The sequence below is a fragment of the Lipomyces doorenjongii genome (genome assembly GCF_038497915.1).
Source record: "Lipomyces doorenjongii strain NRRL Y-27504 unplaced genomic scaffold V1508scaffold_85, whole genome shotgun sequence".
Classification (NCBI taxonomy): domain Eukaryota; kingdom Fungi; phylum Ascomycota; class Lipomycetes; order Lipomycetales; family Lipomycetaceae; genus Lipomyces; species Lipomyces doorenjongii.
Genome location: NW_027118152.1, coordinates 30,946 through 57,089, shown reverse-complemented (window position 1 = coordinate 57,089; position 26,144 = coordinate 30,946). Strand labels below are relative to the sequence as shown.

General features: G+C 47.2%; 9 protein-coding genes and 1 non-coding gene across 10 annotated transcripts; 4 read left to right on the top strand and 6 right to left on the bottom strand.

The window, feature by feature from the left end:
• Positions 1-894: 894 nt before the first annotated feature.
• On the bottom strand, positions 895-4,612 carry V1508DRAFT_425701 (uncharacterized protein). Its single transcript, XM_066941481.1, has 10 exons — positions 4,253-4,612; positions 3,643-4,197; positions 3,377-3,586; positions 2,959-3,323; positions 2,799-2,901; positions 2,458-2,748; positions 1,992-2,399; positions 1,785-1,934; positions 1,472-1,735; positions 895-1,420 (listed from the first exon to the last, which is right to left on the bottom strand). Exons 1-10 carry the CDS (start codon positions 4,514-4,516, stop codon positions 1,322-1,324), a joined length of 2,709 nt encoding a protein of 902 aa, XP_066793103.1. The 5' UTR covers positions 4,517-4,612; the 3' UTR covers positions 895-1,321.
• Positions 4,613-5,201: 589 nt separating this feature from the next.
• Positions 5,202-7,664, bottom strand: V1508DRAFT_425698 (major facilitator superfamily domain-containing protein). The gene is made up of 3 exons (XM_066941480.1): positions 6,895-7,664; positions 6,791-6,829; positions 5,202-6,733 (listed from the first exon to the last, which is right to left on the bottom strand). The coding sequence occupies exons 1-3, from the start codon at positions 7,258-7,260 to the stop codon at positions 5,462-5,464; spliced, it is 1,677 nt and encodes a 558-aa protein (XP_066793102.1). The 5' UTR covers positions 7,261-7,664; the 3' UTR covers positions 5,202-5,461.
• A 364-nt stretch (positions 7,665-8,028) lies between these two features.
• On the bottom strand, positions 8,029-9,907 carry V1508DRAFT_360642 (Cupredoxin; the record flags this gene model as incomplete). The annotated part of the gene is made up of 2 exons (XM_066937152.1): positions 8,029-8,144; positions 8,203-9,907. The coding sequence occupies 2 exons, from the start codon at positions 9,905-9,907 to the stop codon at positions 8,029-8,031; spliced, it is 1,821 nt and encodes a 606-aa protein (XP_066793101.1).
• A 1,214-nt stretch (positions 9,908-11,121) lies between these two features.
• Positions 11,122-13,037, top strand: V1508DRAFT_285648 (phosphoesterase family-domain-containing protein). Its single transcript, XM_066936537.1, has 3 exons — positions 11,122-11,656; positions 11,708-11,809; positions 11,862-13,037. Exons 1-3 carry the CDS (start codon positions 11,432-11,434, stop codon positions 12,876-12,878), a joined length of 1,344 nt encoding a protein of 447 aa, XP_066793100.1. The 5' UTR covers positions 11,122-11,431; the 3' UTR covers positions 12,879-13,037.
• V1508DRAFT_425691 (uncharacterized protein) lies at positions 13,001-14,681 on the bottom strand. Its single transcript, XM_066941479.1, has 4 exons — positions 14,394-14,681; positions 14,032-14,328; positions 13,619-13,977; positions 13,001-13,558 (listed from the first exon to the last, which is right to left on the bottom strand). Exons 1-4 carry the CDS (start codon positions 14,591-14,593, stop codon positions 13,395-13,397), a joined length of 1,020 nt encoding a protein of 339 aa, XP_066793099.1. The 5' UTR covers positions 14,594-14,681; the 3' UTR covers positions 13,001-13,394.
• A 1,496-nt stretch (positions 14,682-16,177) lies between these two features.
• Positions 16,178-18,415, top strand: V1508DRAFT_464327 (major facilitator superfamily domain-containing protein). The gene is made up of 3 exons (XM_066942896.1): positions 16,178-16,713; positions 16,763-16,994; positions 17,049-18,415. Exons 1-3 carry the CDS (start codon positions 16,499-16,501, stop codon positions 18,123-18,125), a joined length of 1,524 nt encoding a protein of 507 aa, XP_066793098.1. The 5' UTR covers positions 16,178-16,498; the 3' UTR covers positions 18,126-18,415.
• Positions 18,416-18,568: 153 nt separating this feature from the next.
• Positions 18,569-18,641, top strand: V1508DRAFT_t92. Its single transcript has one exon. It is a non-coding gene; the product is annotated as a tRNA-Thr (tRNA).
• Positions 18,602-19,879, bottom strand: V1508DRAFT_285625 (uncharacterized protein). Its single transcript, XM_066936536.1, has one exon. It carries the CDS (start codon positions 19,695-19,697, stop codon positions 19,020-19,022), a length of 678 nt encoding a protein of 225 aa, XP_066793097.1. The 5' UTR covers positions 19,698-19,879; the 3' UTR covers positions 18,602-19,019.
• A 355-nt stretch (positions 19,880-20,234) lies between these two features.
• On the top strand, positions 20,235-20,946 carry V1508DRAFT_435134 (uncharacterized protein; the record flags this gene model as incomplete). Its single annotated transcript, XM_066942055.1, has 3 exons — positions 20,235-20,369; positions 20,425-20,469; positions 20,497-20,946. 3 exons carry the CDS (start codon positions 20,235-20,237, stop codon positions 20,944-20,946), a joined length of 630 nt encoding a protein of 209 aa, XP_066793096.1.
• A 1,554-nt stretch (positions 20,947-22,500) lies between these two features.
• On the bottom strand, positions 22,501-24,155 carry V1508DRAFT_425680 (uncharacterized protein). The gene is made up of 2 exons (XM_066941478.1): positions 23,635-24,155; positions 22,501-23,546 (listed from the first exon to the last, which is right to left on the bottom strand). Exons 1-2 carry the CDS (start codon positions 23,758-23,760, stop codon positions 22,809-22,811), a joined length of 864 nt encoding a protein of 287 aa, XP_066793095.1. The 5' UTR covers positions 23,761-24,155; the 3' UTR covers positions 22,501-22,808.
• Positions 24,156-26,144: the final 1,989 nt, after the last annotated feature.

Below are 26,144 nucleotides of genomic sequence, written 5' to 3'. Positions count from 1 at the left end.
TGGTGAGGTACTGCACCAAGATTGCAAGAGGCGAGTCTGTCACGGACTGAGACCCTCTTCCGTAAGCATCTCTGCTAGCTCCTCAAGGGTATCGCTTTCCAAAGTTTTGCGAGTCACCGGCATTCACGGAGCACAGTTAAGTTGAACATGCGAAAATTCTTAAATATAATGAAATATTCGAGTAGTTTATCTAATTATGTAATTATCCGTAGGATCGGCACGGATAAGAATTTTCGTTATCCATATCCGTATCCATATCCAGGCAACCTATAGTTATCCGTATCCGTATCCATATCGAGAAGAAATGGGCTTATCCGTATCCGTATCCGTCATATCCCTGGATATCCACGGATATTCACGGATATTCACGTAGGAATGACAAGAATATGAATGAAAGATATTAGAACCATCACTAATACGAACTATACCGTTCAACTGGGCTAACGCTTTCTTGAGCTTATGAGTCAATAAGAGAGATCGTTAAGATCAACCCGGCGATCCATACATATGAACCTGGCTCGCCTTGCTCTGCAAATGAGCCGGTCTAATATACGTAATGTATCGGTTTAATATTCAGGATATTGTTGCGGTTTCCACATTTCGTGTCCGATTCTATTATTGCTCTGATCGACTGCTATATCTGGATCACAAGAACTAAAATTTATTTATCAGATTTACGATTAAATAAAACGAAATAAAATAAAATAAAAATAATACTTAAAAAATAAAAGATTGATACAAATAATAATTAAAGCATGAATATAATATTAAGGAATTCTAGTACAGTAACTTACCATTATTAACATTATTAAAAGAAGGAAACAATTTTGAAATACAAACGGATTTTATTGTGGCATATATGAACTCTTTAACCGAGTCAATAGCCTGAACCGACTATTACTACGTTCCTCGCCAAGCTACTGCGTAAAGCTGGTTGTTCCTTATTACTATTTATTCCCGACACAGCCGAAAATTCAATACCTCCCTCGGTAATAATTGCATGATAACTTTATTTATGTGTCTTATCCGCTGATATCCGTGGATTAATCACTAATCAAGATTGCTTTATCCGTATCCGTATCCGTATCCTTAATTTTGACGGATATCCGCGGATATCCTTTATCCGTGTATCCGTGCCGATCCCTAATTATCTGTAGGAAATATGTTAAGTTGTAAAATAATAGCCCTAGTATACAAAGCGATATCGCAATACGTAATTTTTCTCCACCATCCAACCTAACGCCATGCATGCAAAATAATTACTTAGTAATTAATCAATCCAAACAGTAATGCACATTAACATCAATATTACTCATAAAAGTTAATAAACTCGTCGCAACAACTCTCTAAATCCGTCCACGCTTTCCAGAATGCCGATAGATAGCCGTTGACCATCGCCGTGAAAGAATCTACGTAGTGTCTAAGCCAGTTAGTATCAAGCCTCTTGTGAGGTTTTGCTAGGTGAACCAACCTGTAACCATTGATTTATAACATCAAGTCTCCGCCGAGTAGGGTTTTCACTCAGCAGATACAGCAGAGCACTAACACATGCGCGCCAAATATTGGTGATAACCTTGGTACTCATGTTCGGATTAAGATATCGTTGCATGATGTCAAAATTATCCTCCAAATACTTCAGTAGAAATGGCATAGAATCGAATGAATTCTGCTGATTGTCCTCGGCCATGGTCTGCATATTATTGGTAGAGAGGACGAAAGCGATTATGGGAGAGACCTAGTTCTACAGGTCAGAAATCGCACATCTTAAATACAATGGAACTTGCCTTCTCAGTTATAGCCTCCGCCACGAAAGATTCTTGATAATCAAGACCACTAAGTGCGTTCTTGTAACATGAGATTGCCGAGTCCATGGTTTGGATCTTTCTAATCTCTAATTTGAGAAATCCACTCGGACACACAGCCAAATCAAACTCCTTCGAGATCGTCAGCTATTTTTGCGTCAATCCATCCTAGTAGACACTAGAACATACTGGTGACATATGCTCTTCGTCGAGCCTCAAATGTGTTACACATTTACCGAGTGCGGATATAGTACCGTCTCTCTCCTGCTGTCGGATCAAAAACTCAAGTGTTGTGTCCTTCTGAGTCGCATATCCGCATTTTTCAGTCCATTGCGGCTTAGACGACTTAGAAACTGGCCTAGTTCTGTTAACAGTGGTTCGAGATTCTTGGCTATTTATTTCGACATGAACATTGCTCGTGCTGCTATCATAATCCAGCACCGGTAAATCATGTGCTTCGATGACAGTGATAGCAAAATATGTAGCAAGCTCGCCCAACCTTGTCGAATCCACCACGACAGCTGCGTCATCCATAATGTCAAGTAGCTTCAACAGCCACTCCTTTAAAAATGTGATATAATTCATTTCTACACAAGTCTAGCAGTCGACGTGATTAGCAACAGTTTATCCTATCATCAAATAGAATTGGACAAACCTTCTCTGGAATTTTGTACAACTGAAGCCATTCATTCTCACCTGTTTTTACAACGGTAATAGACCGCCGTGCATCAGTAGAATAGCCAAGATCCGTGCAGAAGCTAACCTTCAGCCTGGAGACATATGCTGGTATTGTCACCGCAATATTCTTTAAGGCTGATTGGATCAATCTCTGTTTGTATTTTGTATTGTGTAGATGCAGGTCGGTGATAAATTGTTGGTATTGTGAGAATAGACCCATGATTCTCACAGCTGACGAACTATGGAGTTGCTGTTCTGACCAGGAAAACTGTAGACATTAGTCTAGAATGGAACTGAATCGAAGAACACTTAATATACCTTATCCTCATTTATGATTCCATCTATGAATTGCATATCAGGAGCATCAAAGTATTTCTCAATATATGTGCATAACTTCCGTTCAAAATCTGTATCGGAATGTCTATGTATATGACAGGTATTAGGAAACGAACCGGGTACTAACGGACGTCATGCATACCCATCCGTACTTTTGCCCCAGTAGTGCAATCCATTCAACGCTTCCTTCAGTTTTGTAACATCATCCAACCGCAATACCGGTCTCCGCGTATCTGAGCCGCAGACGATTTTTTCATACACATCCCACGCTGCAGTAGACGCGGCCTCTACAACCCCGTCAGCTACTATTTTATCAATATTCAGTGCCGTGTTCCACTTTGAAATGTCGACATTTGCGAAGTGCTTCGGAATATTACATAACTGAGCAACACTGCCGAGGCGTATGAATATTTTGTGAAGCACCGAAATAAAGAGAAGCATATCTGGCCATGACGGACTTTGCGATATTTCCTCAATCTCGTCGCTAAATCGATCTTGGATATATTTCTAGAACAAATACTGAGCTGGCAGATCTATGACAAGCACATAACGGGATGTACCTTCAAAGAATCCCGAAACCAATTGACGGTTGTTTGAAAATTGATCCCAGATTCCGCAAATAGCAAATCCTGATATAAATAAAACTCCATAGCAGCGGTCATGTGTCCAAGGTCTACTTTTTCTCGGTCCCAGAGCGTTGAAAGTTTGCGCATTATGGAGCGCGTAAGATAAACGTGCATTGTCTTCAAACAATTTATATATAATCGTTTCTAAAGCATTGATTAGATCCTATAGCACCGGCTACATATGTTCCTCGATGACTCACATCTTTCAATTTCCAGGGTTCTTCAGCAGCCACAAACGATTTCCGGGGATAAAAGTTTATGAATCTCACCACGTTGCACAACATTCCGACCGAAATATATCCGCACTCAAATAGGTCCGTGGCAGACTTCAACAGTAAGACTTCGCGAGTTGACCTGCTGATCCTCCAACTGACATACAAGCTATTGAACAGGTCCTGCGAATCCTTCGCTAGAACTGGCACTGACCGGCGACACAGGGGATCTTCAAGTTCGGGGTGCGATTTAAACTTAGCTTGAAGCAGTGGTATATCACGGACCATGCACAATTTCAAAAGTGAATAGTAGTAAGCGGGTGGATCGGGCGGTATGTACACTAGATGGTGAGGCACGCCAAATTTCGACTGTGGTAGCTCAGAAATCGTGTTATCGATGAGCCCCAATATGAGCTGATTGATTTCCGAAATTTCAAAACCCTTCCAGATTTTATATTCTTCTTCCGATGCAAATTCTTTGACTAGTGAGGAGTTCGTTGGACCGAGTGACGTTAAAAGCTGCTTCAAGTCATCAACATAATCCTATGCCCTTATTAGTTGTCAAGCTACAACTATGATTTCGTCGTAAAGCATGTACCATAATCGTCAGGCTGCCAGTCAATGCCAATACGTCATTCTGCACCTCTTCTGGAGGAACCTTGAATATTTCACCTATCACTTCGACAAACGGAACTTCCACTGTATCTGAATATCTGACTCCAGCAGGCGTTGGCAGAGTCAGGTAATTAAAATAGCTGATCCTCGTCAGATAATCGTAAGCGCTCTGCATTTGCTGCATTCTGGCAGAACGGATACTTGCATTCGCAAGCTTGAACGAGGGCACATCGGTCGCTTGATCCATTCCGGCACAGAGCCGGTTACCAAGCTCCTTCTAGCAACTGCGCGTATGCTGATTACTGCTATTTGGTATGGGATTGCGCGAAGCCGTTCAACAACGATAAAACGCATTTGGGGCTCCGCTAAAATCTTCTGTGCGGCTCAAAAGTGTGGAGGGATCAGAGCTAAGAGACTTTCCATACCCAATTACATATTCTACACTACAAAAAACCTACAAAACGTTATAATATATCCTAATCTCTACGGATAAACGTGCCCCACATAAAACGTTTGGCTAAGAACCAACACATAACTCAGTATCGCAAGGCCAATCTCCCCACTGCAAGAACAACCACTGCAATGCCCTTTATAGTCGTGTACCCAACGCGGAATTCAGCTTACACCGGGGATTATATTTTCCGTAGTGGTACAGTGTAATAGAGAAATGTAAATTGACCGTCTTGCATGCGCAATTTGGCAGCTGGGATGCTCGGATGGGTGTGCAAGAATTAAAGCGAGAATTTTGATCTTGTATGGAATTTAAATGCAATTACGACTACTCGAGCATTTAGTCTTCAGCCATTTGGCACGGGGGCTACCGAAGAATTAAATTCTGTGCAGGCCGGAGCCTGTCGTCGGATGATCACTACAGATCTAATAGTCGCATTTTAGATATGAAGTCTATCCAGCTGTCCTGCGCGTAGCTTGAATGTGTCACTGAATGCATATACCATTTACCAATATTCTATATGACAGCTGCCAAATATCATAACAAGATAAACCAAAAAGTATATTTAAAACTAAAACAAAACCCTCGCATTTTGATGCATCATCTAAAGAACCGTAGACCCATTTTATCATTGCATGATTTCTACCTTAGCATGTGCCAGCTGCGTGCACCTTACAACTCAAATTTTGTCGCAAAACCAAACCCATTTAGCACATCAACGCATTACATGCCCACAGCGACTCATCTTCTGTTGATAGTCGTATGCAGAGTGTGCTCCCGCATAAAAGCGCACGAGACGATATTCAAAAACCCAAGCACAGCCGCAAAAATAAACACACCCCTGCATGCATCCAAATAAGACGAAATAACCAACGGCTTGTACTCTTCCGCCAAAAACTCAACTTCCTCGACAGAATCTAATACGCGGGCAATAATCTCTTCCGAACCAGGTCCCGTGATTCTCGTGAATAGTCTTGACGCGAGCACATTTTGGAAAATCGCGGAGGCGACGGAGACACCGATAGTGGAGCCAGTTGCGCGGAAGCCATATTGAATTGACGTCGTGACCGCCTGGAATTCGTGCGGCACGGATGCGATCAGAGCGATTAGGGTCGACGTGAGAAGCGAGCCGAAGCCGATACCTGGCACGAGCAAGTAGAAGACCTGGACCGGCGTAGCCGTGGTGGGACCGTATGTGCAAACCAGCAGACAGCCGACGAAGAGGACTGATGCGTTGAAGATCATGACTCGATAGTACTTGCCAGTGGCTCGCATGTATGAACCAGTCGAGATTGCGCCAATGCCGGTCCCGATGAAGTTAGAGATAATGTTTGTACCCGCCGCAGTTGCCGAAATGCCACGGACGGCAATAAGATAAATGGGCACATAGAAAAGGTGGGAGTAACTGATCATAAAAATAAACGAGTTCGAAAGGGCTGATCCAAAGATCGTACGGTCCTTGAGGAAGGTGATTGGAAGGACTGGCTCTTCCGCGACCTTAGTCTCGATATGAACGAATGCCGCCAGGAACGCAAACGACAGCGGAAACAGAACGAAAATAATTGGATGCGACCATGGGAGATAATTGCCACCCATCGACAGTGCGAGGAGGAACAACGCGAGAGAAGTAACTAGCGTGAACGATCCAGCGAAATCAATCCGTCTCAGTCGGCCCGATTCAACCTCACCAGCTGGCTTGGACTTTAAATTGAGCTGAATAGCAATTGCAGAAATAACAACAAATGGCACCTGAATAAAAAACGCCCATCGCCAGCCAATCGCATCGGTAATCAAGCCGCCAAATACGCCGCCCACCGCGGCGCCAGAGTTGTACAACACACTGCCGACTCCGTGGAGCAGACTTCGTTGACGGAGAGGCACAAGGTCACTGAGGGTGATGACTGAGAGTGAGTTCAGTCCACCGCCTCCGATACCAGCGATAATACGTGCAAACACGAGAAACCATAATGATGGAGCGATTCCGCAAAGGATACACCCAATCGCGAACGCACTCTATAATTGCTGTTAGAATATCGAATGCAACCGATTGGAAATATCGTGTATACGTACGTTGCTGAACAGAAGAAGCGCCTTTCTTCCATAGATATCCTATAATCCGAGGTTAGCAGCGACGATCGCCATTACGACAATATCCGGAACAAACCAGGACATACCGACACTTTTCCATACAACGGCTGGAAAGCAGCGAGCGAAATCAAATATGACGTCGCAATCCATGAAGCCGATCGAAAGTCGTGAAATTCCGACGCGATGTGTGAAACCAGCGTAACGATAACGGTACCGTCCAACGCGCAGAGGAAAACACCAATATACAGCGAACAAAACAGCGTAACAAGCGCTCGAGTACTTAATTCGTTGACTTCCTGTTCAGCAACTTGGTCGGAAACATTGCGTCCGTTGCCGACGTCAGCGTCGTCGTCATCGATTATTGCTTCCTCGTCCCGTTCGTCAAATTCACCGAGTAATCGAGCTGATTCCTGGTCGATAAGTGAGTCCCTCCGTTCTCGTGCCGTCGCCATCTCAGGTTTAGTGATCCCCAAAAAAAGTCGAAACGTAAACAAGAAATCCGCCGCAAAGGATCAATTAAATATATATCAGCGTGGCGCGACAGGAAGAAAATACTTGATGACTGCATCTGACACTAGCAAGTTTTTCTCACAGGATCAAAAGCCATCAAGATGGCCGTAGCGCCGCCGGCGTCTTGTGGACCCACAGCTTGCGTGAGGCGCGGGTCGATGGACCTCGCGGGTCGTTTTGTGGCCAGAGCTTCTATGAACGCTAATTGCCACGGGAAACCATATTTGTACCTTTTCATCATCCTGCGAGTCATTAATTTCGACCTTGTATTGGATCAGACGGGTCCGCGCCTTTAATTTCGGCGCTTATTGCTTGTGAATCATTGATGATTACTAGTGTGAGAACGCATCTCCAGGTGGTCTAGAAATTTTCGCCCTCGGCGGCTGGTTACACGTTCGCCGGAAATTCGCGTCATGGCCCTAACCCTCGATGCTTATCTCGAAATATGAGTCCATCTGCATGACTATTGTTATATGATCCACCCCGCGTCGCACTGCAGTGTCCACCGCGATTGGTGAAACGTATGTGTGTTATTGGCTTCATATTGATCTCCATATGTTTTGAAATACATAATCGTCATACCATGAAAGAACATACAAGTTTTATAAACCATACCCATGATATATGTCACAAAATATAACAAAATAATAACAATTCCATTACTTCCAGATTGCACCAAAGAAACCGCAACTAAATCTCAACTTTTTTTCTTATTGCGTCGCACATAATTGTGCCCAAGCAGCTGGTGGTTCAAATTGTGCAATCATCTTCGGTTGGACTTCAAACTGCATTAGCAAACCGGCTTCCAGATGCCATGTAATGTGGCCTAATATAAGCATTAGCATCGAAGCGATCAGTAATACAAAACAATCTGTATGGCGTACAATGCAGTGGCCAGAGGCCTGGATTGTCGGCAACAAATCGAAGCAATGCCCAGCCATAGCCTTGGATGCCAATAGTATCCCGCCGCATAGGATTGGTCGTGTTAAACTTGCCGTACTCATTGTACGGGAACGCCCCACTTCCAGTACCGATAACCCAAAACTTGTATCCGTGAAGATGGAAAGGATGGGATCCGTCGTCCAGATTACGAATCAAGATATCGACGACCTCATAGTCAGGAACATTGATAATGTATTGGTCTTGATTACCACCGAAGACACCCAAAGAGAGAGGGCCCGTGGTGTTAAGCAATTCTGTACTATTATTATCAACAACGGCTGAGGACAGACCAGGCGCGAGCATTTCGTAGGCCTGGTAAAGAATAGAAGTAGAAGCGGGCTTCCAAGACGTTGCATTGAAGTAAGCGAGGTCAATCGCGTAACTCCCAATCTGGAAGCTAACGTCGACGCGATAGAAAACTGTTGCGTCCGGAGCCTGGGTGACAACCATAGGTTCAATTGAGGTGTTGTTGAGATCAAGACAGAGTACGTTCGCAGCAACATCACCCCAAGAGTCGGTTTCAGCCGTCATATTGTTAGAGTACGATGGCGTGTCACTATTGCCATTGTCGGTATAAGTAAGCACGGCAGTGATTCCGGAATCGACGAGCACAGGATTAGTAGCATGAAAACAGTATTCGACCAACTCGGCTCTGACCCAGAAGTTGTCTGTGCTGGTAATATTCGTTGTGATCAAGACCGAGTAGCGCTGAGCAACGGCAACCGCAAGCTTGTGCAGGGTGGTCGGCTGAATTAAGACACCATCACCTTCAACCAGGGTCAGCGGATGCTCATCTACAGAAAAGTTGATCTCCGCGAACGCTCCGGTATTTATAACTCGCAAGCGATACGTTTTGTCTCCCTCAAAGTTAAAGATCGTGCGATTGGCGTCTTGCTGATAGCACGTGGCCCCAGGGGTCAGCGCGCAGTTGAAGAAAGCTGCGCCGTTAATCAATCCATTGTCTGGAACAGGCTCAGTGTTTTCATTTCCGGAAGCCAAATAGTCTGAGAGATAGCCTTCGGAGAGGCCATGATACCAATCTGAGATAAGAACGACCTGATCGTAATCGTACATGGCACCGATCAAGTCGTCTTCTTCCTGCGAATGGATAATAAATGGGCCAACAACGCCATCCATGTATTGCGTACTGTAATGTGAGTGGTACCAGTACGTGCCATACTGGTCAGGGACCGTGAAATTGTACGTGAACGAGCCGCCGGGAGGAATACCACACTGACTGATCTGGTACGTGCCGTCCATAAAGTTGGTGCCGTTTTGATAAAGACCGTGGAAATGGATTGTGGTCATGTTGACACCGTTGTTCTGCACGTTGACAATTAATCGGTCGCCCATGTTAGCCTCGACCAAGGGTCCGGGGAATTGGCCGTTGATGACTGTCAGGGTTCTGTTGTAGCCATCGGGCCAGCCGGTGACCTCACTGATTGTGAGATTGTAGACACGAGTTGTCGCGGGCTCTGACGAATTCCAACTTTTGCTGATCCGGTAAGCGGTCGACGTGTCCAGCTTCCAGTCTGGCAAATTGAAGGTGGAAGTCGAATTCGAGCCAAGGCCGGGGGGACCTGACGACGAAGGCGATGATGACGATGGAGTTGCTGAGTTCTGGTATCTGCGCAGACCAATACCCATGCCCAATGCGATCGCAGCAACAATCAAGATACCAACACCCAGCATAATCCAGTCCAGAAGACGGCGACGGGTGTTCTTCTGGCCATGTGGTGTTTCGGCCAGCTTGTCGTAGGCTTGTTCGCCGCTTGCGGACGACATGACTGCAACACTGGAATCTGGCTGCCCGGCCAAATGATGGATGAGCAAGAGGAAAAGGGACAAGGAGGCGCTGGCTGCGAGAGAATAAAACAGGCCGACACGCAAAATTAAAGCTAAATGGGCAGAAGATTTCGATGTGCTCTAGGATCTTGACTGGCAGATGACCGCGACGGAACGGATCTGGCGAACGGTATCCGACTCTTCGGGTGACAGGGAGCGAGTTGGTCAAGCAACTTGATTAGCCACACCGAGCTATTAAACGTAAGCGCATAATTGTCGGAAATGAAGTTGATGCCTGGAGCTCGATATGGATAATGTATTATTAGCTCCGAGGCCGGAGATAACAATAAAGGCACTTGATACCAACGATATGATTCTTGCCCTAGGCATCTAAACATTGGAAATACACGGGCTCGCATCGATGGCCGTGACTGGAGGTGCCATTGGGCCAACAGTGGAGGCTCAGGCTAGGCTACCGGCATAGCTCCTATGCGACCAAAATTAATAATATGCCATCTAGGAACACACTGAATTGCAGACTCGGGCTGGCAGCACGTGGAGCGGTGCAGAAGTTTGTGTGCTTGACGCACGTGCGGCGACGCTCGAGGGCAGTTGGCCGCGCTCAATTGCGTCATCGCCATCTCTGCCACTGCCTTGCGGCCAAACTAGTAGCCCAGTTCATCATTTACCAATAGTTAACCGACATCAACAGAGCAGTCTGCGAACACTAATTGCAACTACACCGTCCGATTTCGCTATTCGTTGATTGGCCAGTGGCCCCTGTGTCCGCTTTCACGCCGTGTTCATCTGCTTCGCGATTCGCCGTCGATGGGTAGTGGCCATTAATTCCGCAGGTCACTCATACAATTCCCACTGCTGCTATCTCCATGATATCCGCAGTCGACAGTACCACCCGGGACTAGTTCCAATTAGTTTGACGGAAAAGTTTTGTCGGCCCTCGTGGCTACCATTTCAGATTCATTTCGCGTTTGACCCGCATGTGATATCTTTCTTGCCTGTTGGGCAGCACGCCAGAAAGACATCAGTGACAGCTGGTGGGTGCTGCGTTCAGTCACTGTGATATCGCGGCTTATTGGAATTTGGCTTTTCGAACCGGAGGTAGCAGATGGATAGACTAACTAACTAACTCAATTACTGCAATCGTGAACCGCGCTCCGAGTAAGACACCAGCATACGCCCCACGCCCCCTCTTCCTCTCTTCGCACGCGGAGCAGGGGCCATCGTCTGACCTGACAGGCAATTCCGCTCCCATTGACGTGAACAATATATATCTAGATCCGTTGCCCGTCCTTTCCTGAACACTTTTGCCGTACTTGTCCAGAAATATCAACCGTCAGTCTCGCCTTCGGCTGCCCATATCTGACAATGCAGTTCTTAAAGAAGTATGGCTTGGCCTTGACGGTCTTGATGCCCGCCCTCGTCAGCGCTCAGTCTTCCTCCTCCGCAGACTTGACTCCTGTCTTCTCCACCATCAAACCATCTCTTACTGCGATTGAAGCTGCTGCTGCTACCGTTGTCCCTGAGGACTATACCTCCACGGTCTCCGGCAAAGCTTTCGACCGATTCGTCGTTATTTGGCTCGAAAACACTGTATGTCTCTGCAAATGATTGCACTTCCGTTCAGATGCTGATGTCGTTTAGGACTACGCTGCCGCCCTTGGACAGGCCGATCTCGCTTACCTTGCTGAATCTGGTCTTCTCCTTACCAACTACTTTGCCGTTACTCATCCTTCCGAGCCCAACGTATGTTCTATTTATTTCGTATGAGTGAATATCTCTAATGAAAGTTGCAAAGTATGTCGCTGCTGTCGGCGGTGACTACTTCGGTATTGATAACGATGCTTTCTTGCAAATCCCTTCGAACGTTTCCACTATTGTCGACCTTCTGGACTCGAAGGGAATCTCCTGGGCAGAGTATCAGGAGGACATGCCATACGCCGGTTTCGAAGGCTTCAACTTCTCCAACCAGGCAACCTACGCTAACGATTATGTCCGCAAGCACAATCCTCTTATCATTTATGACTCTATTGCCAACAATGCTTCTCGCGTTGACAACATCAAGAACTTTACTACCTTTTATGATGACCTGAACAACAAGAAGCTTCCTCAGTGGATGTTCATCACTCCCAACATGACAAACGATGGCCACGACACTACTGTCGATGTTGCTGGTAGCTGGGCCCGAAAGTTCATCCAGCCTCTGATGAACAACACCTACTTCTGGGATAACACCTTGATTCTCATTACCTTCGACGAGAACGAGACCTACACCATCCAGAACCGCGTCTGGGCTTTGCTTATGGGCGGCGCTCTGCCCAAGAGTTTGCAAAACACGACTGATGCCACCTTCTACAATCACTACTCTGAGATTGCCACCGTGGAGGCTAACTGGGACCTTGATAATCTCGGTCGTGGTGATGCTGAGGCTAATGTCTTCTCCTTTGTTGCCAATGACACCGGCGTGTCGATCCAGGATGTCGACTTCTCGAATATTTATAACAACAAGTCCGCTCCTGGCTATTTCAACGATTTCATGATCCCCATTCCTCCCCCCAACGTGAATGCCGTCAACAGCAATGGCAAGGGAGTGCTCCCCGCCATTTCGTCTGTCTGGGCTAACGATTACTCGGCCTATACGGCTACCGCTACGTCTGCTTCTTCCACTGCCACTATGTCCGCCAATACCATTGCGTCTAGTGCTGCTTCTTCTACTTCCGCCGCCGCTGCCCATACTTCGTCGTCCGCTGCCGAGAAGCTCGGACCGGCTTCTGGTCTCCTTGGCCTTATCGTCGCTGCTGTTGCGTTGATGTAAACTAGTGGAAAGTATTTTGAAGATTGGGAGTTGTATTTAGATCGTCGTTGACATTTTTGTATTGAGAAATGTGTGCAATTATTTGACTTCAATTAATTTTTGTAATGCAAAAAGTTTGGTTCTCTGGATGCTCTCTGCAGTGTTTTAGATTCGGATATTTATAGGTTTTGGGGAGACCGCGGATGTCGGATACTTTCATTTTGAAAAGCGTTTGATGTGTGTATCTACTTGCGACATAAGTTGCATACATTCATTTTTCGTTTCTAATCGGTGACATGCTGCCCATCTATGAAAGTTCAACTTAGCCAAGGTTTCACTCAAGCACAGTCCCGTTGAAGGCGAATTGTAGATACCAGCAGTGCTTCATAGCGTCTCGTCACGCCTCCCATTAACATCGGGAATATGGTGTAATACAGTAACTCTCGGTGAGTTATAGACGTTGTTAGCAATTTTCCGCTTCTATTTGCAGTGCAGTGCATATATCCTTCCAACCCCTCCATGATGACCATCTTTAAGCTAGTTCTTGATATACGGGATGCCAGTGAGCTTGAACGCACGGTCGCTCAAGACCGGCTCCTTTAATGGCCGTTCACGGCGATGCGGATCGAGCTGGCCGTTTCGCATCGGATGATTGTCGCTGACGAACTGGACGTCAGGCCAGTGACTGGTAGATAGGCGGTCTAGATGGGCAAATTAGTCTTCGCTCTGCAAACAGATTCGCAAATCAAGGACAAGCTCACCGTCAAACGCTGTCCTCTTCCGCTTCAAATCCTCCTCCGTGGCATCGGCAACCGGCATGTAGCAGGTATACACCGCCAATCTGTGGTTATCCCCCTCAGGCGACATGTTATAATGCGGCGTACGCGAATCCCACAAGAGTAAGTCACCGGGTTCGGCATCGACCTTGATCCACACGCCCCCGTGTTCCTCCAGCCACTTGAGGCCCTCGTCTGTAAACATGTAGTACTCCGTGCTAAAGACCTCGACAGCCTTGCTTTCGCTCTTGAAATGTCTGTGGAATTCGTCCGAGAGTTTGTGCGCACCTTTGCAGACTACAAGGCCGCCGTCTTGCGGGCCATTGGGGAGAAGATTGACAAGACTATGGTATAATTAGCTCACTAGACTCTAGCGCCAAGCATAGTAAGCTACCCACCCCTGCAGACATCTAAATCCAGGTCTCCTCGGATCCTGATCTTGATGCGGCCACGGCGTATTGGGAGGCACATCCGTACGATGCGGAAGGCCGATGTTGATAGCGTCGAACGACACAATCAGGTCCTCCGTCCCCCAGATGCGTTCAAACACGCCGACGACACCGGGCTCAGAGCGAACTTTCCAAACAAAGTCTTCATGCGAGACGCCGTAGTCATTGCAGATGCCTTTGTTGCCGATAACGGGGAGGTGATCCTTGTGGAATGTTGTTGGGTTGTTGCGGTCGAAACCCAAGTTACTACATCAAGCCGTTGGTTTATGAACACTACCAGACGAGCAATTAAGTTGGGGCAAAGCACTCACAATGAGTCTATCCATTGGTACACAGCCTCTACATATTCCGCTGCATGTTCTCTAGAAACTGCGCCCTTGACAACACAGTATCCATCACGAATAAGATCCCGGAACCAATCCTCCAGCTCAACATCAGGCATCTCAACCAACTCCCGAATCGAGATCGGACCGGTCTGCTGGTCCGTCTCAACCACCGTAGTCGTAGTCATTCTGGCTACTTCTAAATAACGATGTTGTAGCTATTGCACGTCTTGCAAACGGTATTGTAAACGATGAGACAGTTGTCACTGCCACCATCGGTTGCGATTGCCGCATTCGGACGAGGCCATCCCGTGAGAGCCCAGTCAGTGCCTGTGGGTTTGGGCAAACGCGTCGGAAATGAGAACCCTGGAGGACTGGGCACTCCCACTGCCTACAAGGCACGGGTAATCAGTTCGATCAAAATGCCATCGCTATGTAATTACAGAGTTAAGCTCCAGCTCGCTACTGACTGAATGCTTCGGTGAACTGGCACTTACCGTACGATATTTTACGTCGGTCGGGCTAAATATTGATGATTCCAAGAGATTCCGGGCATGTAATTGCATATAGTAGTATGGTAACAAAACAAACAAACACTAATCTAAAATTGCCACCAATAACCCCAGAAATCAAGGCGATCGCCGCCATGACATCCTTTGGTGTGCTGCTACTATTGTGATGCAAATTTGACAGCCGGGGATTTGCAGTGGAGGAATCCCGAGTGGCCGAGAAGACCTAACCTTATTTGTTTTTGGTTCGGGTCTCGCGATTGACTACGGCCGAAACCGGCGAGAGTTGGCGATCTCGGACTGAGTTAGATAGACTGATAAGATCACACCACTGATAAGGCTTCTAGACCACGTCCATGAATTGCAATGCTCGCATAAATTCCTCACATCATACAATTGACTGCAAATTTTCATTCAATGCAGATGCTGCAAATTTTTTTGCAGCTTGCAAAGGTCATAGGGGAGAAAAATGGCGTCGGTGGCTTAAAGACTTGATTCGCGGCTCAGGCGTGGCCGCCGCGCCCCGACCGTGGCGCTTCATTTTGTCCCGTCTTGGATTAGCGCCCTTCCTACAGCTAACTCACTCGCTTAACTCCCTACGATAATTATGATGCGCAAGACGAGGCAAGCGAATAGTACTGCCGGACTGTCAGAAGAGGGGGGAAAAGGGAGGGGATCATCTCATTGTTGCTATGAGAGGAGGAGCAATTAAAATGATCGACAACAGTTAGCGAAAATCATTAAGCAATGTTTTTATGAATCACAGAAGTTTAATAATGATCCTTATCGTCAACGCATCACTGGATTTGTTAGGATTTTGGGAGTCGAGCTCATACTTGGTCTCAGCGCGATACCATATCAATTGACTACGGTGCAATTGTCGCAGTGGCCACGAGATCGCAGAAATGCAGGTAGGGCGACGGCGACCGTGAGCAGGAGTGAAAATTTGTTTGCTTCGAGGAAGTTGGTGTTTCGTTGTTGACATCGTCATTGCGCTTGGCGTGGAAGCCAAGTCAAAAGAAAGAGGGCAGTAGCTGAGTCCCTTTGCTTGTAGGCCATAAAGTATCTATCCTTGGTGTCGTAACTCCCCATTCGACCCAGCTTCCGTAACAAACCCGGCTCGTTGCTATTTAACACTCTACTTAAAGTAATTATCATACGTCTCACGATCCTGTAAAATTGAATATATTAATTGCTCTTTGTGCATCACTAAATGGTGAATAGGTCATAGTAGCTAAAAAGACTTGCCGGGTACGGTACATAACGGATTGTTGCAAGGCGCTAAGCTTATCTCGAGCTAGGCTTTACGCTGCCGACGCCTTCGCCGCCGCGCTCCCATCTCGTCTTGCGTCGTCGGTCTTCCATGCAGCCACGACACGTTCCATGCTCCATGCGGCAACTCGCCACATGCCATTGTCTGCTCTCAGCGCTTTGTCAAACTTTGTCGGTATCGGAGTTAGCCCATGGCTCCTGCTTCGAAGATTTAAATAAGATTGCACTGTCGTCCTCTGCCTCGACAGCAAGGGCCTCAAGCTATCCTACGCGTTACCGCCTACATACTAGTCACAAACGTTTGTCTGCCCAATGGACCCCGAAAAGAAAGACTCCTCGTTGAGTTCCATGGAGAAGAACGAGGTCGAGCCGGTCACTATCGATACCGCAGTCGGCTCAGTCGGCATCCCGCTTGAGTCTGTCACGACCAACACTATTGGGATCATCGAACCGGCGATCGAGAAGGCAATTTGTCGTCGTCTCGACATGCGTTTGCTTCCCTTACTGGCTATGATGTATCTCTTTAAGTAAGTCCTTGCCGTCCTTCGTCCTAACTGCCAATGCTAAAGTATGTAGTTCGCTCGACAAGAGCAACCTCGGTAACGCAGCGACCGACGGCATGAACAAAGACTTGCACTTTGTTGGCAATCAGTACAACATCCTCCTCTCCGTATTCTACATTCCATACGTCTTGTTTGCTTTCCCTGTTGCTATGATTGGCAAACGCTTGGGTGCCGCGAATGTGTTGCCGGTTCTCATGTTTGGATTCGGAGTCATGTCACTCTTGGCTGCCGCATGTAACAGCTGGGTATTGTGCGATTTGATTTTAATTTATTGAAATTGGCATGCTGATCGGGAGCAGGGCGGGCTTATGACTGTGCGTTGGTTCCTTGGCACCTTTGAGGGCGCGTTCTTTCCTCTCGTCATTTATTACCTGACCACTTTCTACCGTCGTGGTGAGCTTGCTCGTCGTCTTGCAGTTTTCTACGCCGCATCAAACATTGCTTCCGCTTTCTCAGGTCTGCTCGCCTTTGGTGTGTTCCAGATCCGGCACAGCGCACTCCCCGGCTGGCGCTACCTCTTCCTCATCGAAGGCGCGGCGACTGTCGTTATGTCGTCTCTCGCATTTTTTTTCCTCCCGCGCGATATCACCCGGTGCAAGTTCTTGACTCCAGAGGAACGTGAAGTGGGATTTCTCCGCATTCAGCGTGACTCTTCCTCAGTTGTCAATGAAAAGCTCGACGTCAAGAAGGCTCTCAAAGTCTTCTCGCATCCAGTCGCCGTCGTCTGGGTCTTGATTGAGATGTGCCTCGGCGTCCCGCTCCAATCTGTCTCGCTGTTCCTTCCCCAGATCGTCGCCAGACTAGGCTATTCCACAGTAAAAACAAACCTGTACACTGTCGCGCCCAATGTCTGCGGCGCAGTCGTGCTTCTCATCCTGGCGTTCTCATCAGACTTCTCCCGTCTCCGCTTCCCCTTCATCGCAACCGGTTTTGCATTCCCTGTCATTGGCTTCATCATATACGCCTCTATCGACGTCCTCCATTCCACACGTGTTGCGTACTTCGCATGCTTTCTCATGACAGCCGGCACCGCGGCACCCTCGGTCCTTCTCTCAACGTGGTATAACAACAACACACCAGCCGAATCCCGCCGCGCAGCACTTACAGCCGTCGGAGTCCCTATGGCCAATGTCATGGGTCTCGTCTCGTCAAACATCTTCCTTAGCAAAGACGCGCCGGCATATCTCCCAGCCCTTGGCACGACCGCCGCGTTCGGCGGCGTGGGACTGGTGTTGACGGTCTGTCTCGGATTCTGGATGATTGTCGATAATAAGCGCAGGAATCAGCGCCAGGGCATTAATTTGCGTGTGCAGGATGTTTCGACGGAGATTTTGAGCGAGGGACCTGCGCATCCTAGTTATAGATGGTTTTTGTGATTTCTCCTGCAGTTTGCAGGTGAGTTTATTGGAGAAAATTAGACTAAATAGGATGCTGGCGGCTTTGGGAATTTTTCTTTTGACATTGTGTTGGCATGAATTGGGGATGTATAGGAGCGCATTGAAATAAAGCTCTGCAATATGCAGAAAAAATTAGCATCTCGCGTAACTTGCCGTCAATAAGATATTGTATTCTTCGCTGCGTAACAATCGTGCAGCACGAAAATTGTAGACATCTGAAAGCGGATGACAGGACCTGATACACAAATATATAGCGATATCATTGTAAGCTTCATTTTCCCTTGCTGGAAGTTCCCGCACTATTAATATTACCTAAAAGCGCGATTGTGTTATTAGTTGAGGAATTCTACAAATCTGTTACCCGGCTTTACCTGGTCTCGTGGCAAACTGTGGTGTGTTTTGGTCGGATTACTTTCGATTAAGCCTTGATGGCCAAGTTGGTAAGGCGCAGCACTAGTAATGCTGAGATCATCGGTTCAAATCCGTTTCAAGGCAATTTTTTTGCTCGGCGTGTTTAGATGTGTTTGAAGTATGTAATCTAGGTCCTGTCGTTGTGAATGGCGACGATGCGTGAATAATTGATATATAATACAACCATGTCGGCGCATTTACAGCGCCCGAATATTCGATCAAATGCTCTCGTCTAAATTTTTTTTTTCGTTTGCTAACAGTACGTCAAGTTGCACTATCTTTTCCAATGATCTTATTATACTATAGTACTGACTATGGGGAGAGGAGAGCAGCAGCTATTAAGGCGATCATACTCTGCTGCCCGATTTGCGCGGCCTTCAGCTGCTGCTTCGCACTGAACTCGCAAATAGCATGGCCATCGATAAGTAATTATGCAATTCATAATAGATCCATAGTAGCCAATCACCATCGTCCACCAACACCGCCCGGACCTCCCGGACTTCCGAATCCATCCTGGTCTGCACCAACGGAACCTCCTGGGCCACCTGGACCATCGAATCGTCCTTGGCCGCCTGGGCCACCAAAATCACCTGGACCGCTTGGACCATGAAAGCCGTCAGGATCGCGAGGGCCACCGTAATGGGAGTAGTATTCTGGAGGTGGCCCATCAAACTGAGGACCACCGTATTGGGGATAATTTTCTGGATGTGGCTCATTGAACTGATGGCCACCATAACGGGGGTAATTTTCTGGACGTGGCCCATCAAACTGAGGACCACCGAATGCGTCATTCTGTAGATCGCGTCTATCGCTGAAAGTGTCGCCGTGGGATCCATGACGCCTCTGACGACCGTGATGTCTATCTTTGTGCGAGAACTTGCCCTCGAGCATGTGTGTGATTGTCGCGCCTGCTGCGGCACCTCCTAATCCACCGAGTACGCCATGGCCTGCATGCTTGCCCACTTTGTGACCGATGAAACCGCCGGCGACGGCACCGAGCAGGTTAGCGCCCAGACCGCGGTCGCCGCCCTCGTCTTGCCGATGCTGGTCATAGGGCAATTGCTGAGGCTCATACCCACGGTGGTTGTCGCCGTCGTAAGGCTGATCATTTGGGCCTCCATAGTAATCTTTGTTCGCCATTGTGCGATTTGACAATGTAGAGTGTAGTAGTGTTAATAGTAAAAAGCGGAGACGAACAGGAAAGGAAGGGATCAGGAGTATATATATTCAGTAGATTGCGCAGTCCAGGGGTCCTGGAGCGCTGGGAAGTCCGGAAGGCCAGTGATGAGCCGCGTCAAATCGGATCAGTTAACCTGCTTGCGATTTGTCTGCAACTTCATAACTACACTTTGCCTATTTGGATGATAATGTTGCCGTATATGCTTAGTTTGCCCGCAGCTATGCGTCACCATGCGTCTGCACAGGCACATAAAGTTAGGTGTCCTGCATACGCGCCGCAACCTCCACACAGCCACAGCACACATTACTGAATTCAATCTCCTTGGTAGGCTTCGCCCGCTACCGCCGCGCCGCGCGCCGCAGCACGTCAGCCCCTCTGCCCAATTGTCGCTGCTCGCCTGAAAACAGTTTGCGACGAATTCCTCACGGCCGCAGCAAATTAGTTTTTTTTGACGGTAACCCCGTGACGCAGTGCCACGTAGTATTGGAATAATTAGAATGCCAAATATGGACGTATCCTTTTCTGAATTAAACTGTTCTAGAATGACAAATCCTCGCCAATCAGCATCTATTATAGAAGGAGCTAAGGACGCTCATTTGCATTTCCCCACCAGAAAATTACCGAAAACGAGTGTGAGTACGAAAATATTGGATTATGTTGACTGTCGTGGTTCTTCACAATAAACAGCATTCCTCATCTTCATACTGGAATGACAAATTTATTAATAGCCTTGTGCGTTAAACTACCATGAACTTGCAGACGGTTAAAGGTTCGAACCGAGTTGATCGAACCCGATATTGCGAGTCATCAAAATCAAGTCGAATAAATATCAGCATCGCAGAAAGTTTCACAGTTGGCTTTGTTCCCCAATTGGCATATTGGTACTCCGTAATAGAAACACTTGTTTTGCTTCACAACTCAAACAAATCGGTTATTTACTTCGACTCGGGGTGTCAGTCACTTGGCACTATTTCACATAGCTTCACTTTACTTTCCAATGCTCCTGAAAACCATACAATGGCCGGCCAACATTCAGCAAACAGTTTACCTTTCCCCGCGCGCTCTTGCCAGAGCTCAAGAGTTGTTACAACTTTTTACAACTCTTTGACATTTAATCAGGCCACTTCGCTACTGTCCACAGGCGACCGCCATCGGCTTCGCCGCTTCGGCGTATGGTACGATATCAGCTTTATCGTCAAGGACCTCTGACAGTAACAACTATTGCATTTCCGCATACTGCCAATCCAAACTCAACGACGAAGCTGGCGTTTCTTTTGTCGACGAGCCTATGTGAGGGTCGAGGGTGATTTGTGGCTGGACAGATACGGTATCGCCGGGTTTTGCGACTCACCAGAACTAAAGAAATATTCTCTGTATCATTAATATTGCCTGGTGTGGATAATTTAATCAATTGACTGTTTTGAGGTCAGTTAATAGAGTTCCCGTATACAAGGTTAGCCCTTAGAGATTCTATTAATAATATTGGGCATGTTGATAGCCTTGGAGTTAATCAATATAGGAAGCAAAATAACCCTGAACCTTCTAGCCTTCTCCTTGCCTACTATAGCTAATCTGTTGCTAGACATTGCAAGTTGCAGCCCAAGCAAAAAATAAAGGCATTTTATCCATTCCAATTAGAAACTTCTAGTTCACTGTACATTCAATGTCAGGCACATTGATCCCCATACTGTTGATAATCCGGTGCGGCTAAGAAAAAGCAACGGCCGGGTCAGAAGTTATGCGGAGCCAGCATCCGGGTGGATGATCCCATTGGAGGTCTGACTACCCGCTTGAGATCTGGAGCAGAGTCGCTGCTGGCAACCAGATCCGATGGGGGACTGATCTATAAATATTGTGATGTGAACGAACCAGTTGACGGTTGCTGGACCACAATACACTCTACCCGTTATGCCTTCCTACTTCCTGGCTGACATCTTCACCGTGCCTGGTGTACCAGCACTCCTATTCATCACATTGGCCCTCTACCACAGAAAGTAATCTCTTATTAGTCAAACTATTTAATGCAAGAGAGCGGCCCTGCTCTGCCGCGCGAGGTACTGTTACAAGAACGACAACGTAGAGTGCCGCACGTTCCTCAGTCTTATCCGCAGCTACTTAATCTAGCTCGGCATCGACCTGCTGGGGAAGGTCAATTGACATGCTCCTTGCCTTAGGGACTTCGGCTGTACAACGGCACCACCGGGGCCAATCCTTTCTTGATGGCATCCAAATGGTTACGACGCTCAGGATTAGGTGGAATCGACACTGTTATTGGAAGTCCTAAGACTGTGCTTTTCTCTCTTTCTTTCATGCGAATTCTGCGTGCTTGCAGCTGTGGAGTCGGTTTCGGCTTGGGCGGCCACCCGATGGCTGCACGCCATGGAAAGAGCCTTTGGCAAAGCACGCCTTCTACCGAGGGTAGCTCAATTGGCTTGAAGAAGGCTTCGAGGGAAAGAGTAGTATTTGGTGCGTGATTTATAACTTCTTTCTGAACATTATGGATGCCGATTCCTAATATATATATGCTTGCTGCCGGATAATTGATTCGCTCAAACAGGAGCTGGATTAGAGTCTCATATGGAATTGTCTCGCTTCACAGCCGCATCATCACATAAGCGCTGCACAGAGTCGCCCGTGCCGCGCATGTACACGGATATCGTTTACCAAGAGCATCTGGCTACCAGAGCCATACGGCAGTGCAGTGACTATGCGTTAGGGCCGAGACATTGAGTAAAGTGCCCTATGCGGCCACCTTCTTTTCCAGTGTTACAGACAGGGAGCGTGAAAGAGACGTTGGGAGAAGCAATATATGATCTGTTCAGCTCGTGGCAAACGATCGTATATCCATTGTTTGTAGTTATGTATGTTGTTTACTTTCAACTATTAGACATCAAATCGAGACGAAGACACGAACTCATCATCTATTTCCGATGATTTCCAATCTGGAGTGTTATCAAATCAAAACCGAGCCAAAGAAGCGAATGAAATCGTATCGAAACTTACTACTACCTTCCTCCTCTTGAACCCCTATTCTCCACCAGTATAAGCAGTCCCGACCTTCGTCGGGATGTCTAGGCACCTGAGGCACTACCGGTAGCTAGGGCCGCCTCCTCCTTCAGGGAGGCTCCGCCCTGTCGGACCTGTTGGACGCCGCGGTGCTCACTGAAGTCGATATTCAGCTTGCCGAAGTCCCAGTTGCGTGCCAGGATCAAGAAGGCAAAGCTCAACAGCGGCACCATCAGCACGTCGAGAACGGCGAAGAAGATAAAGCTGTTGGTGACGCCGATGCGGTTGTCACAATCACTCAAGCCGAACGCAACGGGGTACAGCAGCCACAACAGGTTTAGCCACCCGGATAGCGTGATGTAGTCGCGACCGACACCAAGAAGTGATGCCGATTCGTGGCTCTCGTTGAGCGTGCTCAGTGCAAGGATCATCCACGCGAACGTGCCAAAGGCGAAGAAGCCCCACTTGTAGTTAGTGGTGGTGTAAGCGGCAGCGAGGTAGGTGAGGACCCAGAACCACGCGAGAAACATGTTGCAGACGATGGTTGTCCAAGAGACGCCCGACAGCAGTCCAAGCCCCAGGATGAGCGATGGGAAGGCGACGACCCAGTTTATGTACTTTGCGAAGAAGATCTGGCGGGACGAGCCGTAGCCGAGCTGGTCGGCCTGTCTAACGGCGCTCCAAGCCAGGTCAGAAGCCTGGGCGTAGTAGGTCACAGCGCCGACCAGGAGGGCGAACGTGAAGATGTAGTGGAAGACCCTCTCACTAGCGCGGGCGGTGAAGGAGAGCAATAAGAAGCTGATCTACAGAGGAAGGAGGGGTGTCAGTACATGAGCGGTAGAGGGGAAGCTTTAAGTATTAGTGATCACGTGAAGCGAGAGGGGAGCTTACGAAAGAGATTGCATAGATGGCCGTGACGGCCCAAAGCCAGTCGGACCCATGCTGAGATAGGGCCTCGTCAACTCCGACCGGGGGGTTGATGTTGAGAGCGTCGTTTCCTCGCGGCAGGACTTGCATTGTGGTTCCCAAGATCAGCTTGGCCGTGTGTGTATGAGGCCGGTCGTCTAGTCTGTACCCTGCTGCGGAGTATAAGCCGCCGAGGCTGTGTCTGCTATGAATATGCTTCGAGTGAAACAAGTTGTGGGCATTTAAACGAGAGGATGGGCAGTGGAGAGCGAGCCTCTTATAGCTGTGGCACCCACAAACGACATTGCGCAAATGAGATCAACGGTTGATTGCGCCATATGTATCTCGCTCTTGCTTGAAAGGCGAGCACGCCGATGACCATGTTGTCAGGTTATTAATTAGAAGATTTGCAGGTGCCTGTACCAGCTGGATGGAATGAAGGAATTGGAGATGCACGACTGCTAGCGAGGATCTTGATTGTACGGAGAAATAATTACTGAATTCTATCCATTATTACCCGGAGCCGGATCCCCAGATTAAGGGTCCGGAGCTTTTGGCCAGGTGCGAGCAAAACCTTTCTCCGGCAAGTTTCTCCGATTCTGACGATTCTGATGCAATTCCCCTCAATCCGTCAGATTGACAAATTTGGGCCAACCAAGATTGGATGTGTCAGACGGCCGAAGGTGACAATAAGACCGGGCCCACACTGGCCCAGTCCAGCTGGCCCAAATGGCCCTGGAGACGTCGCTCCCCAGGCAACAACCACCCTACAGGGTTGCAAGGTTTAGCAAGAATGAATTAGGATGAAGCCGACCCTGGTAGGTGTGGATACGATCACGGCACAGCCAACATTTAAGATTATCGTAAACTTAATTGCAAAAATGAAGCTCTAATCGTAAAGTAATCGTATTTCTTATTAGGAAGGTAGGGTTATTACTCTTTGTACAGGAAACCTCTGTCCTCTGAAATATCATAAGATTGGGTGTATCAGTGGATAGGGTTTCGATAAAATAATTCAAATGTCCATGTAACTTTTCTGTAAGATATTTTGTGAGCAACCAACTTCATTGCTCGTATAGTTAATCGTAAACTTTTACGACCAATCGTATAGTAATCGTATTAGACTATACCATGACGAGTAACGATTAATCTCAAATCGTATTTGCCCCTCTCGGCATCATTGAGATAGTAAGGTTTCCTAAGCCACTAGTATTTGCTAAAAATACTCTCCTTTCTTGTAACTTCTGTGGCTTCATCTCCACAAACTAATGCAATCCGAAATATTAATGGGGGGCACTAAAGTAATATTGTCCTGTCAAGTAGTGAGAGCTAAGAGCAGAGTCAATATGGATAATTTAGATCGTTGCTGGATTGAATTCCAGACATTGATGTCTTCCAAACCCATCACTGATCAGAATCTGTAGTTTATTGCTAGCGAGAAGTTTGGTCTGCGGCCACACTATAATTAGACCTCCTGACACTAGTATATGGCTCGACGTTACGCATATTATGAAGTACTCCTTTGAGCCTATCTGACTTGCAATGTAGTCGTAGAATGCAGTACGGATTGTATAAATTGATCAGGAAGTTCTTGAGATAGGTTATTTAATATTACCAGACAGTTGACTTCAGAAGATATGAATATGTTTGAGGCACGGAGTGATAATTACAAGCCTCCGGCACCCCGACGTAATTGATAAGCCGTGGACAGGCTCCCGTTCAAACTTTTACGGGTATGCTCTTTTGGGTTCTCCATGTTATAGGGTGAGATGTTCAGCTTTTCGTAACATTGTCCTTGCCATAGGCCAAAGCTTTGGCCGGTTGTGTAATCGAATGAAGATCCGAGCTTAGCCATATTGTACGAGTTGAGATTTAAAAGACGTTCTTGCTACTAACTTATATAGAAGGCAAGAATGATCGCGGACTAAGTTTAAGCTACTAACAAAATTGGTAGGGTAATGGGAATAGTCAATACCATCTAGTATGCTCATGTGTTTCCACTATATAATCTTATGTCATGTATTATGGTAATAATGCTTCCGAATCATGTATCCAATAGAACTAGTACAGTACTTGTCTGACTCCATCTTAGCTGTAGGTCTGACATTCTCCGGCTAACATACATTAATTATATTGGGGCATTCAAGAGCACATCAGGTCGTCTGCAACAACCTCCGAAATCTGATGCGCTTGTGTCAAAACAGAAGTAAAGAAATGGTAAAAGGCTGAGAAGGAACTCGCTAGCTACATATTTCTCGGACTTCGGAACCATGTTTCAATCACCTACATTAACAAATTAAAATAGGACTGGGCAGAAAGCTGGTTCATTTCAGCACTACCTTCAAAGCCTGCCACTATTGTCTCTGTGTATGTGGTCTATACACTCGAAATAAGAATAATGAGATGGCGGGCGAAGTCCTCCATATCTTATTTGGTATGGTTAAGCCACTGCGTCCGGAAGCGTAGGATCATATTGAACGATGTAGCTTACAGTC

Bases quoted from the DNA above. Each gene is read 5' to 3' on its own strand.
- V1508DRAFT_425701 (XM_066941481.1), bottom strand. From the start codon at position 4,516: ATGGATCAAGCGACCGATGTGCCCTCGTTCAAGCTTGCGAATGCAAGT. The intron at 2,400-2,457 runs GTTTGTCCAATT...GTCGACTGCTAG, and splicing joins TGTACAAAATTCCAGAGAAG to ACTTGTGTAGAAATGAATTA. The intron at 1,736-1,784 runs GCAAGTTCCATT...CTGTAGAACTAG, and splicing joins CGGAGGCTATAACTGAGAAG to GTCTCTCCCATAATCGCTTT.
- V1508DRAFT_425698 (XM_066941480.1), bottom strand. From the start codon at position 7,260: ATGGCGACGGCACGAGAACGGAGGGACTCACTTATCGACCAGGAATCA. The intron at 6,830-6,894 runs GTATGTCCTGGT...CTCGGATTATAG, and splicing joins CGTTGTATGGAAAAGTGTCG to GATATCTATGGAAGAAAGGC. The intron at 6,734-6,790 runs GTACGTATACAC...CAGCAATTATAG, and splicing joins CGCTTCTTCTGTTCAGCAAC to AGTGCGTTCGCGATTGGGTG.
- V1508DRAFT_285648 (XM_066936537.1), top strand. From the start codon at position 11,432: ATGCAGTTCTTAAAGAAGTATGGCTTGGCCTTGACGGTCTTGATGCCC. The intron at 11,657-11,707 runs GTATGTCTCTGC...GATGTCGTTTAG, and splicing joins TTATTTGGCTCGAAAACACT to GACTACGCTGCCGCCCTTGG. The intron at 11,810-11,861 runs GTATGTTCTATT...AAAGTTGCAAAG, and splicing joins CTCATCCTTCCGAGCCCAAC to TATGTCGCTGCTGTCGGCGG.
- V1508DRAFT_425691 (XM_066941479.1), bottom strand. From the start codon at position 14,593: ATGACTACGACTACGGTGGTTGAGACGGACCAGCAGACCGGTCCGATC. The intron at 13,978-14,031 runs GTGGGTAGCTTA...ATTATACCATAG, and splicing joins GGATTTAGATGTCTGCAGGG to TCTTGTCAATCTTCTCCCCA. The intron at 13,559-13,618 runs GTGAGCTTGTCC...TTGCCCATCTAG, and splicing joins GAAGAGGACAGCGTTTGACG to ACCGCCTATCTACCAGTCAC.
- V1508DRAFT_464327 (XM_066942896.1), top strand. From the start codon at position 16,499: ATGGACCCCGAAAAGAAAGACTCCTCGTTGAGTTCCATGGAGAAGAAC. The intron at 16,714-16,762 runs GTAAGTCCTTGC...TAAAGTATGTAG, and splicing joins GCTATGATGTATCTCTTTAA to TTCGCTCGACAAGAGCAACC. The intron at 16,995-17,048 runs GTATTGTGCGAT...GATCGGGAGCAG, and splicing joins CTGCCGCATGTAACAGCTGG to GGCGGGCTTATGACTGTGCG.
- V1508DRAFT_285625 (XM_066936536.1), bottom strand. From the start codon at position 19,697: ATGGCGAACAAAGATTACTATGGAGGCCCAAATGATCAGCCTTACGAC.
- V1508DRAFT_425680 (XM_066941478.1), bottom strand. From the start codon at position 23,760: ATGCAAGTCCTGCCGCGAGGAAACGACGCTCTCAACATCAACCCCCCG. The intron at 23,547-23,634 runs GTAAGCTCCCCT...CTTCCTCTGTAG, and splicing joins CCATCTATGCAATCTCTTTC to ATCAGCTTCTTATTGCTCTC.